At 38.5% G+C, this 14539-nt stretch overlaps 1 protein-coding gene and 1 pseudogene across 2 annotated transcripts in view; one reads left to right on the plus strand and one right to left on the minus strand.

Annotated features, from left to right (window-relative positions):
• The window catches only part of Maob (monoamine oxidase B), a 102545-nt gene that overhangs the window by 55864 nt on the left and 32142 nt on the right, over window positions 1-14539 (minus strand). For both annotated transcript variants that reach the window (XM_048461358.3, XM_048461359.3), the window contains exons 2-3: window positions 3927-4021; window positions 1158-1295 (exon numbers count right to left, since the gene is read on the minus strand). In XM_048461358.3, the coding sequence (XP_048317315.1) occupies window positions 1158-1295; window positions 3927-4021 (233 nt within the window). The remainder of the gene's footprint in view (window positions 1-1157; window positions 1296-3926; window positions 4022-14539) is intronic.
• LOC125417839 (ubiquitin thioesterase OTUB1 pseudogene) lies at window positions 1508-3502 on the plus strand (annotated as a pseudogene).

A 14539-nucleotide genomic window follows, 5' to 3' on the forward strand; every position in this document is an offset into this window, starting at 1 on the left:
AGCATATGCTCCACTTCCAAGCTACTCTCTTAGCTCCTCTTTCTTCCATTTTTCTAAGGGAGTGATGTTTTTCTGTGGCAATAAGATTCTATGGCTTCCTTCCACCTGCGGGAGCAACTGAAGAAAAGAGAAATGAAACAAATAATAATAATAAAAAACTTTACCAGAGCGGTTGGAGTGGCTCACAGTTTTAATCTCAACACTCTAGAAGTAGAAACAGATGAGTCTTGAGTCCAGGTCAAGGCTTGTCTACATAATTAGACCGTTTTAAATAAAAAGACTATAAATAAAACCTAGTAGTTCTTCTGTGATGGGACTTCACAGTGATGCCTAGAATAGATGACTCTTTGCTTAGTCTAAATTATCAATGGCTTTGGGAATAAAGTGAGGATTATGGAAAAATGGGGGAATAGGGAGGTGTGAGACAGGAAGAGTCCTGATGGGAGAACTGGAATCCACAGAAGGGTGTGGTCAGTGAGAAAACCTCAGGGACTCTTTTGTCTGCCAGAATTTCTGTTTTTCAAAAGTGATCCATTCCTCAAACCCTCAGCAATGTGTGATACACACAGATTCTCTGATGAACTCAAGGAAATTAATATGATGAGGTAAATGTTAACCCTGGGTGGCACAGAGGAAAAGAAGAAGAGACCTGTAGGCCATGAGAGGTGAATAAGTATAGGTATGGAGGAGAAGACAATGAGTCACAAATGATCCTAGGAAAGAGAGAGAGACACAACATATTCGGATAAATCTTGGGAGGGGAATCAGTGGAGATTCCATGACATGGATGGACTTTGACTATCAAGCTACTTTTACATCAATTTCCAGAGAAAAATAACTTTAACTGACATGTAGAATGCAATGGCAAAAATATCAAAATATTTGCGGAGTTATATTACAAACAGTGTTTGTAATAGAAATTCTAGGGAAACATTTGAAAACTATAAACGAATTTTTACATAACATGCAAGTGCCACAGGTATTTAAATAGAGATATTGAATAAGCAAATCATAAATATTTTTCTACTGAATTTGTAATATAGTTTACTAAATGGAAGTATGATTTTGTCAACAGCTTTCCTAACTAGATTTAGAATTGCCACCCAATATATCTTTGATCATAATGAAGAAACCTTCCATGTCTGTCTTAGGCTTACCTTTACATAGTGGATCAGACGCTCAACTTCATTCACTTTATAGGTCTCCAATCCGAGTTCCTTGGCCAACCGTAGGATACGATTCTGGGTTGGTCCAACATAAGATCCTCCAAGGTCCACATATTTAACATTTTTATTCTGTTGTTTCATGAGAAAAAAAAGATGACTGTTTGAAATAACATTTTTAAAATAAACACTTCTGAAATAAGCAATTAACATCAAACAGGTTATAGATCTGTTTGATTTGCATCTGTGGAAAACTGAGTTCTGTTCTCAACTCTTCTTTGCCTGAATTACATGACTTAATTATTAAATCAATCTTTAATTTGAAAGAAAATTGACCACTGAAAATGCAAGACACGTCAGAACCCATCACTCACAATAGAGCCCAATATCTCCGACTACACCTCAGCCAAACTGGAAACTTATGAGTGACATCAGTAGTGACGTGACTTGTCTGTGTTGATTTAATCGTTTGATGTCTAGTCCCTGCTCCCCCAAAGGAGTTATCTGTCACTGTAAAAAGAATATTATTCTCTATGGACAAATACAACATACTATAGATACACACAATGGAACACTATCCACATTTTACAAACAGGAAAATTCTGTCATTTAGCACAATATACATGCATCTGCTGAACATTATGCTAAGTGAAATAAATCAGAGAAAGATAAGTGTTATATAATCTTACTTATATGTCTAAAAAGAGTTAAACTCATAAAAGTAAAGAATACTATGGTGTGTGAAGAAGCAGGAGCCGCTGGGCAGCGACTCTGAAGGTGTTAACTGTCTGGCCTATGATGAAGCAATTATGGCTCAGCAGGACTGAATTCAGCAAGAGATTGCTGTGCAGAATCCTCTGGTGTCCGAGTGTCTGGAACTCTCAGTCCTGTACAAGGAGTACGCTGAGGATGACAACATCTATCAATGGAAGATCAAAGACCTCCACAAAAGTACTCCAACATCCGAAAGACCAGGCCCGATGGCAACTGCTTCTACTGAGCGTTTGGCTTCTCCCACTTGGAGGCACTCCTGGATGACAGCAAGGAGCTGCAGCGTTTCAAGGCTGTGTCTGCCAAGAGTAAAGAGGACTTGGTGTCCCAGGGCTTCACAGAGTTCACAATCGAGGACTTCTACAACACATTCATGGACCTTATCGAGCAGGTGGAGAAGCAGACCTCGGTAGCTGATCTGTTGGCCTCCTTCAATGACCAGAGCACCTCAGACTACCTTGTGATCTACCTGCGGCTGCTCACCTTGGGCTACCTGCAGTGGGAAAGCAAGTTCTTTGAGCACTTTATTGAGGGTGGCCGGACTGTTAAGGAGTTCTGCCAGCAGGAGGTAGAACCCATGTGCAAGGAGAGTGACCATATCCACATCATTGCCCTGGCCCAGGCCCTCAGCGTGTCCATTCAAGTAGAGTACATGGACCGTGGTGAGGGTGGCACCATCAATCCACACATCTTCCCTGAGGGCTCCGTGTCCAAGGTCTACCTTCTCTACCGACCTGGACACTACAATATCCTCTACAAATATGGCCGGCTGGCCTGCTGCGCCATGCCTGCCTCCCTCTACCAGGTGCTAGACATGTACAGAGGGTTTTTGGTTTTGGGTTTGGTTTCTTTTTTTCTTTTTCTTTTTTTTTGTGGATTTAAATGGTCATATTTTCACTCCTCCCTTATCCTGTCACACACCTTCCATGTTTTATTAAAGGGGAGGCTGGTGGTGAAAAAAAAGAAAAAAGAAAAAAAAGAATACTATGGTGTGTACTAGAGGTTTCATGGGTGTGAATGTTAGGGATGGAGGGAATGAGGAGTAACTGGCCAAAGCATACAAGCTTCAGCTAGATAGGAGGAGCAAGTTTTGAGCTGTAGTGCATAGGAAGGTGGCCCTTGTTGATAATAATGCATTGTATGTTTCAAAAAACGAAGAGTAGATTTCAAGTATGTTGCCACAAAAATGTCGAGTGAGTGAGATAATGGTTAATGAGTTTGATTTAATCACCGACATTGTATATGTATCACGTTGTACCCCATAAATGTATCATAATTGTGATTTGATGTTTAAAAACAAAATAAAATAAATAAATTAATAAGTAACTGAAATGATACTCCCCATGCATCCCTAAATTTAGTTTGTATAGTTGAAATGACTGTGTTAGTTCTAGAGGAGCCTCCAAATTAGGATTAGGAAGTTCAGACTTCTGATAGTGTTCTTGCTACTGCTATACTACAGTCTACCTCTTCATTTTCCTCCTTTCTAATCCTAGTTCTACAATGTCGATTATGAACTAAGAAGACTAAAACATAGAGAAGGAAGAGTTGAAAGAGCGACAAATTAGGAGAAGTTTAGGCAACTCATGTGCTTAGCATGTGCAAGTTCCTGGAAAGAACATTCTTAGCACTCATGATGATAATGATGATAAAGAAAAAGAGAAGCATTATAAGGAAAATATTACCTTATTGGAGTCATGTTACCCCCTTTTAGAAAGTCAGTAACAAGACTTTCAGGGAATACAAAAGTCTAAAATCACAATTCAGGGGTGGGCGGTGGTGCTGCAAGCTTTTAATTCCAGCACTTGAGAGGCAGAGGCAGGCAGATCTCAGTAAATTAGAGGCCAACCTGGTCTACAAAGAGAGTTTCAGGACAGCCTGGATTATTACACAGGGAAACCCTGTCTCAGAAACAAAAAAGAAGGAAAGAAAAAGAAAAACCACAACTCATGATTCAGACCATGTTTCTCATTCTGATTCTTAGTGTCTTACCCTAATTGTGTAAGTCCTGCCTCCCACACGATCCCGTGCTTCCAGAACCACCACACTGAGGCCAGAGTCATGCAGAAGTTTGGCTGCTGCCATACCTGGGGAAATGTATAAGAAAGCATTATGAAGAAATATGCTACAAGAATACAGACATGCGCTTTGTGCTACTGGCCAACAAGAACAGTCACAATCACACAAGCTCTACTACACAACTTAAAGCATAGATGGAATTCTCTGTAGTGGCCTCCAGTCTCCATCTATGAAACCACATGATAATTCTAGAAAGAATAAAATATACATTGTTAGCAGTGAGTATCTGAATAAACATTCCAAGACACTATGCCAATAATATCCCTATTTTAACAACTAAATTATAGGTCAGACAACCTAATGCAGAAGCACAATCAAGAACACTCATATGCTGGAGCCAAAAAGGTCCAATGTTAGCCACATACTCCATTTTCAGTTTGATTCTAGGAAGCAATAATGCGGGAGAGAACAAGCCTTCAGGAGCCATGAATGGGCCTAGGTTTTACTGAGAAATTGGACTTTTGGAAGTTTACAAAATATTTCAAAGCTAAGGTCATAAAAACTGATCTTATATACATCTTAATTTCAGATATGCCTGATCACTGCTCAGATATACCTGATCAGATATGCTTGATCATGCCTGATCAAGGATGGAATGGCTCCATCCATGTACTTTAATTGTTCATTTAGTCAAAATTATTTGAGTGCCTGCGTATAGTCATTTGTCTAATGCATCCCAGATATAGCTTGTAAATCCCTGCACTCATTTTTGTGTATGAGGTGATTTTTGAAAGGAACATTTTTCTCTCTTATTGAAAATAGATTTTTTTCTCATATGATATATCCTGATGTTTTTCTTCTCACTCTAATCCTCCCAGTTCTTCTCTAGTCACCCTCCTGCCTGAATCCACCCCTATTCTGTCTCTTAGTAGAAAACAAACAAGGCCCCACATCTTTAAAACCACTCTTGGGCTATAGCTCTGATTCAAAGGTAGGTCATTTGCTTAGCATGTGGGAAACCCAAGGTTTCTCTTCATAGCATTGCCAAATATAAAAATATGAACTACAACCACTCACAGAATACAGCAAGAGCTGACCCCAAGAACAGATGCTCTTACAGTAAATTGGATTTACTTCTTGTTTCACAGGACCAAACAAAATCAAAGAAATGCCGAAATGCTACTGTACCTCACAAATACATGAAACAGTTCCTCTTTCATAAACAATGACTACATGATGTTAGGCCCCACTACCACAGCACACCTAATGCTCGCTACCAGTAAACTATGGTCATGTTTCCTTGTATCAATTTATGCTGGGAGTGTAGTTTAGTATTGACGAACTTTTCTAGCTCATGTGAAACGCTAGGTTCTATCTCCAATTGCATTAAAAAAAAGGGAGACTTATAGTACATTGTTTTAATAAATGCATTCCAACAGTCTAGTGAGCTAAAGTTCTTTGATAGCCTCTTTTTTTGTTTTTGTATTTTTTTTCGAGACAAGGTTTTTCTGTGTAACAGTCCTAGTTGTCCTGGAACTAGCTCTTGTAGACCAGGCTGGCCTCAAACTCACAGAGATCCACTTGCCTCTGCCCCCCGAGTGCTGGGACTAAAGGTGTGCACCATCACCCGGCTTGCTAGCCTCTTTTTCTGTCTGGGGCTACATTGAAAATAAGTGAAAAAACAGATCCTTTCCAGCACCTGTGTCTGACTCAATGTCATTCTCATCTCTGGTGACATCTCTCAATGTGCACTACAGTGAGAATCCCCACTTCTAAGAAATTTTTTCACTTTATCAGGACCAATGTGTTTTGAAGACACAGTTGATTGTTGTGGGTTGGTAAGAATCCATTGGACATAATCTGAGTCTGAGTGCAGAAGCATAATGAGTCAAAGAGTGATTTTCAAAGAAACCCATTTTCCAGAGAGATTGGATTAACATTTCATTGTTTAACTTAATGTCTCTTTCCACCCCTTTCCCCAGAGGCAGGCTAAATGCTTCCAGTTGGTGGCAGAGTAAGCTCCCAGAGTCCACACTGCAAGCAGTCACGCCTGTAGCACAGAAGCATCTCAGAACTCAGTTTTTGGAATGCAGGGCTTGAAATTGTAACTCCAGTTTCCTAATTTTACCCCCACAACAAGAAAAAACTATAACCAATTTTTACTAAAATTCAGAATTGCAGACAATCCGAGGACCTTTTTCTTATCAATCATCACTCCAAGTTATCAAACACGCAGCCATAGTAACAGCAGTTACCAGCAAGTTCACATAGAGCTTAGCAGCATTCTGAGGCTTAAACAAAAGAACCAGGAAGGAAATACAGCCTGACTCCCAAACACTCGCATATGCGATTCCACAAAGGGTACCCCTGTCTTTTAATGAATATAGCTGCTCAATAATATCTGACGAGAAGCATAGACAGTTATTAAAACAAACCATGAAATCGAGCTCTCTCTACCTTTTTTACATTATAATTATGCACAAAAATGACAAAAACGTTATTAAGCAATATGTAAGTATGTTTTTTTGAAATCTTTTTTTTTAAATTTATGTTCAGGATGCTTGAGGGAACATTTGAAACATCTGTTAGGCATTAGCTGACAAAAAGGGAAAATTAAAAATACAAAAATTGATTTAACTGGAACAAATGAGGATGGCTTAGGACATCATTGAATTTAGCAGTCAGAGTCCAGTCAGGATGTGATTAATATGCTAAAGAACGGGTACCTATCAAGGCATGCCACAGTGATGACAGATAAAGAGACAGGGAATTGACTACTTAAACAATAGGCAAATGCTAACTCTCCTAAACTTCCTGGCTCAAAATGTATTATTCTCCTGGGTTTCATTCAGTTTTGGGTTTGGGAGCTTTAAAACATTTGTCACTGAAGCAAAATATGAGAAATAGTACATTCTTTGAGGAGGCCAGAAATGTCTATGTTCAATAATTTCTGTTTTAAAACCTTCAAAAATTATCAGCAATTTTGACCCCTAAAAGACTAGACAAGATAGTTGTCCCCGACTAAATATGAAGCAGTTTCTGAATATAATTTAATAATATTTTTAAGAGATTCATACTATCAGCTACCATCTAAAATATGGAGCACTTACTTTTGTGTTCAATGCTTTCTACAAAGTCTACTTTGTCTTCAACACAAGGGGGAGAACTATTTTTATCCTCAATTTCAACAAGCAGATAGGTTACATAATTAGTAAATGGTAGAACCAGAGTTGAATCTAAAACCTCACCTCTTAGCCACCATTCTTGGTCTAAAAAAGGAAAATTAGAAGTATAATAATGTGATATAGCAATCCTTAGAAATATAATAAAATGATATATCAATCCTTAGAAATTATCTGAAAGAATTCTTCTCTTTGTCTAAATATTAGGAACTGGCACACAATCAGTTTTCCTTTTGAACAGATGATTGGCTTCTGAAAAGAATTCCAAAACAAGCTTATCATCACTATGCACTCCTGCAAGGTTAATGAAATTTGACTTCAATGTGCAGGGTCAATTAATATTTCACAAAAATAGTTATTCGGTTCTTTCAGAAATAGTCCACATAGGCCCTTAAGGCACAAATAATAGAAATACACATATAATGCTATGAAATTGCAGAAAGATTGCATTTTGCCAGGCCTCGTGGCAAGCATGCAATTTCAGTGATCTGAAGACTGAGGCAGATAGGTCACAAGTTCAAGTCCAGCCTCACAGAGAGTCCATGTCTGAAATTATTTTAAAGACCTACAAATTAGTGACATACAGCATCATTAGCATTTGTGTTTTCAGTTTGGAACTGTAGAAAATGGCTTGAGTAGGATTCTGGGGGAGACTGCAAAACTGTGGAACTCATGTAATCAGAGTCCCCATCTACCTTGCTCTCTGTTTTGCCAATGAGTTTCATGTCTGTGATAGTTAACAAGCTTTTACACTTTAAAATAGGAAACTAATTGTTTTGGAAGAAATATAAAACATCTGCACTTTATTACTACATAAAGGCTTTTGCAGTCTAAAGTTACAGAGAAAAAGAGAGACAGAGACAGAGAGAGAAACAATTCTGGTAACAAAAATTGACAATAAAATTCACAGTACCTCTAAGTTCCTCTAACCTTGTAATCCTGACAAATGATATAGGCATTCTTTTAGGACTTATAAAAACAATAATATGTAAATAGCCCTCATCACCTCTGTCACTTCTGACAAAGCAGTGTGGTTTTCTTGGGGCAGTTCAAAGCAGTGTTTTTCTGTGTAGCCTTGGCTGTCCTAGAATTGGCTCTGAAGACCAGGCTGGCCTCGAACTCTGCCTCCTGAGAGTTGGAATTAAAGGCATGTGCCACCACCCCCTGGACAAAGCAATGGTTTTATGAGGAAATTCTAGAAACAACCAAGCAAACTTCTGATCAAAGAACTGGAGTTCTTTGATGTCTTCAAAGAATATGTTTCTTTAGTTATTTAACACAAATATACCCCAAAAAAGGCCTGGAGTAAGAAGAAAAACAACCTCTGTTAGAAGTCCAGTTTCTTCAGGGAAAGAGGCATGAGTAGGAAGAAGTGAGATGATAAAAAGCCACTATGCAGGTGAGGCCACAGCTAAAACAGCTAGCAGTGACTGAGAGCCAGCTTTGCTATTCCAGGGAGGTAGGCAAATGTAAAGTGAAGCACACAGAAGCCGAGGAGTGCTAAGTTAGCAAGTGGCAGAGACAGTGTTCCAGTCTCAGCACGCTGACTCTAAATTCGAATCCCACATGACGAAGTGAAACATAAAGGGGCTATTTAACAGTCAAGAACAGTGAACTGCCCCTTGGATATCTCCCATCATCTAAGTGCAACTTATTCTTTGCCTTTGTGCAAATAACTAGAAAGTAAAGTATATGTTCCTGGCAGGTAAAGTTCTAAAAGGTCTTTTATGAAGCGAATGACATCCACAAAGACGCAAATGGCTTGATTGACAGAGTGGAGACTGGATAGCATTCCCTTTTTTTGTGTCGCCAGGATATCGTACATGGAACTCAGAAAGCTCATTTCCGGGATGATAAGATGGTAATTATCTATGTTTTCTCTCTTTCTGTGCCAGGATACAGTTGGTGTTTAAATGTGTTTGTTGAATGGTTGTATTTAATATCCCTAAACAAAGATGACTCTTAATAGAAATGATTTTTGATACAGAAATAAATGGGTATAGTAATATATAAGCCTTTTCATGTTGTCTAAGAAACTAAAATATTTAGGTATGTTGAAACTGATTTCTTTTTGTCACATCAAGTATGGTAAGATACCCCTTGGTTTTATAAAAGAACAAGAGACGGCCAAATGATAATAATAACCAGCTCATATTTGTATGGTACTGTAGTTTCCAACATGCCCACACTTTCAAACTTCAATAAGGTCAGCATTGTTGTGTCCATATCTCAGATTAGGAAATAGAGACTTGCTCAGAGTCCCACACCTACTGAAGGCAGAACTGGGCTTAAACTATTTCTCTGTTTCTAGGTCCTATGTGTTCGCCATTAATCATAGTCCTTCCCATAACAAAAGTTTTTCACTGTTGAATTCTTGAAGCAGGCAGAATTTGAATTAAAATCAGAATGTTTCCTTTATTGACTTTCTTGGAAAGAATATCTTGATAACAATCATCCGGAGTCTGCCAGTATCCAAAGCTCTGGGACATGCTCATTGGGGAGAGATCCAAATATATTTGGAGCAAGAAGTACACATTGAGAAGAGCTCTGAGCAAATAATTCATTGTATTTTATTCAGAATGACTCTTCCCTGGCAAGATACCCGTCACAATTTGAGGCAAAATTAAAACAACACAGACCACGCATACACACATATGCTTGCCACTGAGAAAGAGTCTAGAATGATGTTATTTACATGTTCTCTACCCCCCAACACAGATAAAAAGACAGATTCCAACTCTTCTTTGAAGAGTAGTAACCTTTGCCCTGTTTTCTCCAAGACATTCAAAATACATAACACAAAGACAAAGAGCAATGGCTTGTATGATACAGGAGACCTTCACTGAAGCCTCAGGCCAAGGAGTGATTTATGCTCTTGAAAAGGCTACAAAGCATCAAGCTTCCATAAGTTGCCATAGAAACCTTTTCCAGATGCAGCTGCTTTGAGATACTCAAATGAGATTGTCTGCAGAGGTCTTTCAGAATATACCTAAAACCATAAAAACTGTTTCTTCATCACATTTATATGCAAATGATGGCACTTTTAGGAAATGTCAGCCATCATAATGAGTCTTGTTTCATAAAGAAGCATTTTTCTTTCCCCTTTGTTGTTTGAAAGCAGCTGAGTATCTTTTGTGCCTCACAAATGCACCAGACAAAATGTATTGCTGCGTTACTTCCACACCATCTTCCAGGAATAAAGGAAGCACATCCAAAATTACAGATTTTCTTTCTCAAGTATGTGCAAATTATTTACCTTTAAAACCAGTCCATACCTTTTAATTAACCTCCTTCACATCTTCTTCAGAAGCAGATTAAGATGTGTAGAAATAGATACACCCTTCTGGAAAACAACTGTGAGCTTTTTTGTTTGTTTGGTTTGGTTTTTACTATGAGTGTGGTAGCACACACAATTCTAACACTCAAGATACTGAAGCAGGAAGATCTTGAGTTTGAGCACTACAAGACCCAATACCATACACACACACACACACACACACACACACACACACACACACACACATCATTGGGTCTTTTTGCTTTATGTATTATTGTGGTGATTGAGGTAGTGGTGTTGAGGATGGTACCCAAAGCCTCATGCATGCTGACTTCATCCCTAGCCTTCAAACTGTCTTAAGTATAAAAGAAGTTTCCTTGGCGATGGCCTGAGGAGAAAAGCTTTGTGGCTCCAGTACTGGATTACCAATACAAGTTTTAGAATTGCAAGCACCTTTAATGCAGACTATAATACTGGGGAGCTGTAAGACTCCTTGATACTCACTTTCAAACCCAGGGCATTTCTCAAATAAGTGTTTTTCACAAATAGTATAAAAGGGGTGAGGGATCTACTTTTCCCCATCATCAGACATGAGATAACAGATTAAGAATTCTAGGAAATAATTAAACACAAGCATGATCAGGGAAAAGAAATCTGAGTGTGGTATAAGGACTGAATGGAGGAAGTAAGGTTACTCTTGGCTTATATGTGCCTCCCTCTACTTCTGGGGCCCCAGAACTCTTTCCATTGCCCATGGATTAAGTCTAAGAGGACTACCTGGAAATGAAGGCAAATCTTACTGCTCTTCGGCAGTACAAGCTCTTGGCTCAATGGGACGCTTTCTGGTTGCATACCGTGGACAAATGCTCACTTCTTGGAGCCTCTCTTCACTTTCTCACAGGATAATGCGATTAGATGGGGCTCCTTCTGGTCAGTGACTAAATGAAATGGGGCAGCATGGTGATCACACAAGATAGCACATTACACAAATGCTATCTCCATGATCCCAAAGCATGTACTTTGCAAAATCTGAAATAAAGGTGACATCTGCAGATGTGAATATAACATGTATAGTATGCATGTTTCTGGAGGAAGGGAATGGACAATTTAAACAGCTTTGCTTAGGGAGACGTGTATCAAAATAGTTAAGGACAAAATGTCACTTCTGTGATTAATTTTAAAATGCTTCTACAGGGAAAAGGGATTGATAGATGGACAGAGGAATGGAAAATCAGAATGGATATAATACATAATGCAAATGCAGCAAAAAACATTCATTACAGAATATAGTTCATTAGGCATGAACATCTGCTACATAATTTTCTAAAATTTTTCATAGTAAGGAAATTTAGGGGGAAAGTTAAATTAATTTTTATTCAGCTGCACTTGTCAGAGACTTAACACATCACTCAACTCCACTAGGATACATATTGGTGATCAACCATATAATGTGATGGTGGGTACCTAAGATTGGATTACCTAGTAACTCTGTCACTACCTGAGATCTTGTTGAGGGGAATTTTGTGTCACAATGTCCAAAATACTAAACAGAAATAACTTAGGTAAGAAAAATATTTGCTTTGGCTCATGGTTTCAGAGGGGTCTGTTAATGGGCCCCATGTTATTGAGTATATCATAAAAATGAAAAGAGTGGCAGAAAAAGATGCTCACTTCATGGCTGACTAGAGTACAGAAAGGAGAGGCCATGCTGTTAGCTTCCATTGTTTCTGCCTTTTGTTTAGTCTTTGGCACCCATGGGATAGTGCTATGCGCACTGAGAGTGGGTCTTTCTCCTCTCAGTGAACCATCTCTGGAAATAGCTTCATAGACACACCCAATTTAGGTAATTCTAAATGCAGCCAAGCTAACAGCAAAGATTATACATCACAAGTATACTATAATGTTATCACCGTTGTCATAAGTGACTCCATCTTTATTCCTCTTCCTTTCCCCCTCCTCAGACAATGTTCTTCACATTGTATTTCTGTGATCTTGTTTATTTTCATAATCTGTTTCCAAGACAACAAAACTGATTTGAAATGGAATCATTTCAACCTCAAGATAAAAGAATGATGTCATAAAGGGTTCACCATCTCAAGTCTAGGGCAGATGGTCCAGCATAGGATCCTGGGAAAAATGCTGATCTTTGTTCACAGCCATTAACCTGATCTCCATACAAGTATTCATGACGTCCTCAAAGAAATGGAAGATGGTAATTATGATATTAATCTTTCTCTTTCCAGATTGAACAACAACAAAAAACTCTACTTTCTTTCTCACCAGTACTCATCTTTTGGGCACTGAAGATGAGAGAGGACTTCTGAGCCTGAGTTTAGGAACACAGTGATGAAACTGCCAAAGTATACACATCTTAGAATCTGTTCCAATATTTATCTAATGCATGTTTATATTTGGAACTAGAAGCACACTTGGTACAATTGGGATACAGAAAAAAATGAGAAATGAGAACATAATAATGAAAAATAGTGTGTCCTGTGAAGAAAGAAACAAGAATTCCTCTTCTTATTTCCCATCCTTGTGATGCAACAAAGGCCGGCCAGAGTTAGCAGAGTCTAGGACTCTGAAAGACTTGAGGTCAAGTCCTTTGCTGGAATCTTCAGGAAAGGAAAATTTGCTCTCACCTGAGGAGCCATGAGCTAAATGAAGGACAACCATGATGTTGATGAGTAAATTGTGGTAGCACAGCATCATACATTGAATAGTGTGTCTATTTCCTCCACTTCTCCATTCAAATTCATGCCTTGAAACTCAGTTCCCTTAGAACTATAAAATGTAATTTTATATGAAAGCAATCTTTACAGAAATTATCAAATTAAATTGAAGTCATTAGGATAGATCTTAAGCCTAACTAAAATGGGAAATTTAGACATAAAGATCTGTATACAAGATGCCACATAAATATGACAACAGGGATCAGACTAATGCCACTGAAAGCCAAGAAGTGCCAAAGGCTTCTTAAAAGTCATCACAAGTTAAGGGAGGGACAGGGATCATAGTCCTCTTATAGGTGTCAGGGGAAACCAATCTTGCCAACACGTTGTTCTGAGTCTGCTCTTTTAAGCCATCTCCTCTGTGTTTCTAGGAAACTGATGAGTACATGAGACCTTATCATTACAGTAAGTTAACTTCATTGACAACTGTACTTACTTGGGAATGTCACAAAGATGCAAGTCTTAATTAGGCAGACTAGGCTGGAATTTCTTATGTTTTCAGGAATATTGAGGTGTTAAGGGATGGTATGCAGAAAGCATTTCTAGCAAATTTCTATTGCAGAAGGTTTGGATGGCTTGGAGAATGGAGCATTGTCCTAAACAGTGCCTATGTTAGATAAGAAACCAGCTGAGACTCACAGTAACAAAGCTTAAGAACAGCACTGCATCCCTGATAAATAGCATAAGAAAATGAGAGGGCTTGATCCTTCAACACAGAACAGGTCAGAAAATAGTAATGAGGGGAAGAGAACCATCTGGCACCTAGGAAAAGACTAAAACTTTCTTAAAATAAACATTTTCAAATATGCTATGGCCAAGGTTAAATACATTCTATGCTTGCTACAAATTCTGCAGCATTTGTAGAATGTCATGGGTCTGCATCTCCCATTAAGCTTTACTGAAGCTAAATAATTCTCAAAAATATTTATATAAGTGTTTAACTTACCCAAAAGCACTCTGGTGTCAGAACCTCATCTCCCCACAGTGCCTTAACAAAGCTATAACAAGCCCAGACCCAAGAAGCTCCATCTGACCAGCTCCAATACTTTGGATCTCCGGGGAATGAAAGCCTGTCCAGAATTTGAACTTGACTGGAAATAGACCATTAAGAAACATGCATGGGAAAGTCTGACATTTAAGGCTTTAACAATTACTTTCACACAGAAATCAAAAAAAGAACTTATTCTAGCATTAAAACACTGGGCTCCAGTAACCACAGATCAAGCAGTTTCTTCTTTTCAAAATTACATTTTTCATTCATCCATTTATGTAGTATAGTTGTGGGCGTGTGATTCCCACAACACATGTTCGGGTGTCAGAGAACAATATGCAAAAGGTGGTTCTCTCCTTCTCAATCATGTGGGTCCCTGGGATTAAACTCAGGTTGTCAGAATT

This window comes from Myodes glareolus, chromosome X (assembly GCF_982192425.1).
Source record: "Myodes glareolus chromosome X, mMyoGla1.1, whole genome shotgun sequence".
Lineage (NCBI taxonomy): Eukaryota > Metazoa > Chordata > Mammalia > Rodentia > Cricetidae > Myodes > Myodes glareolus.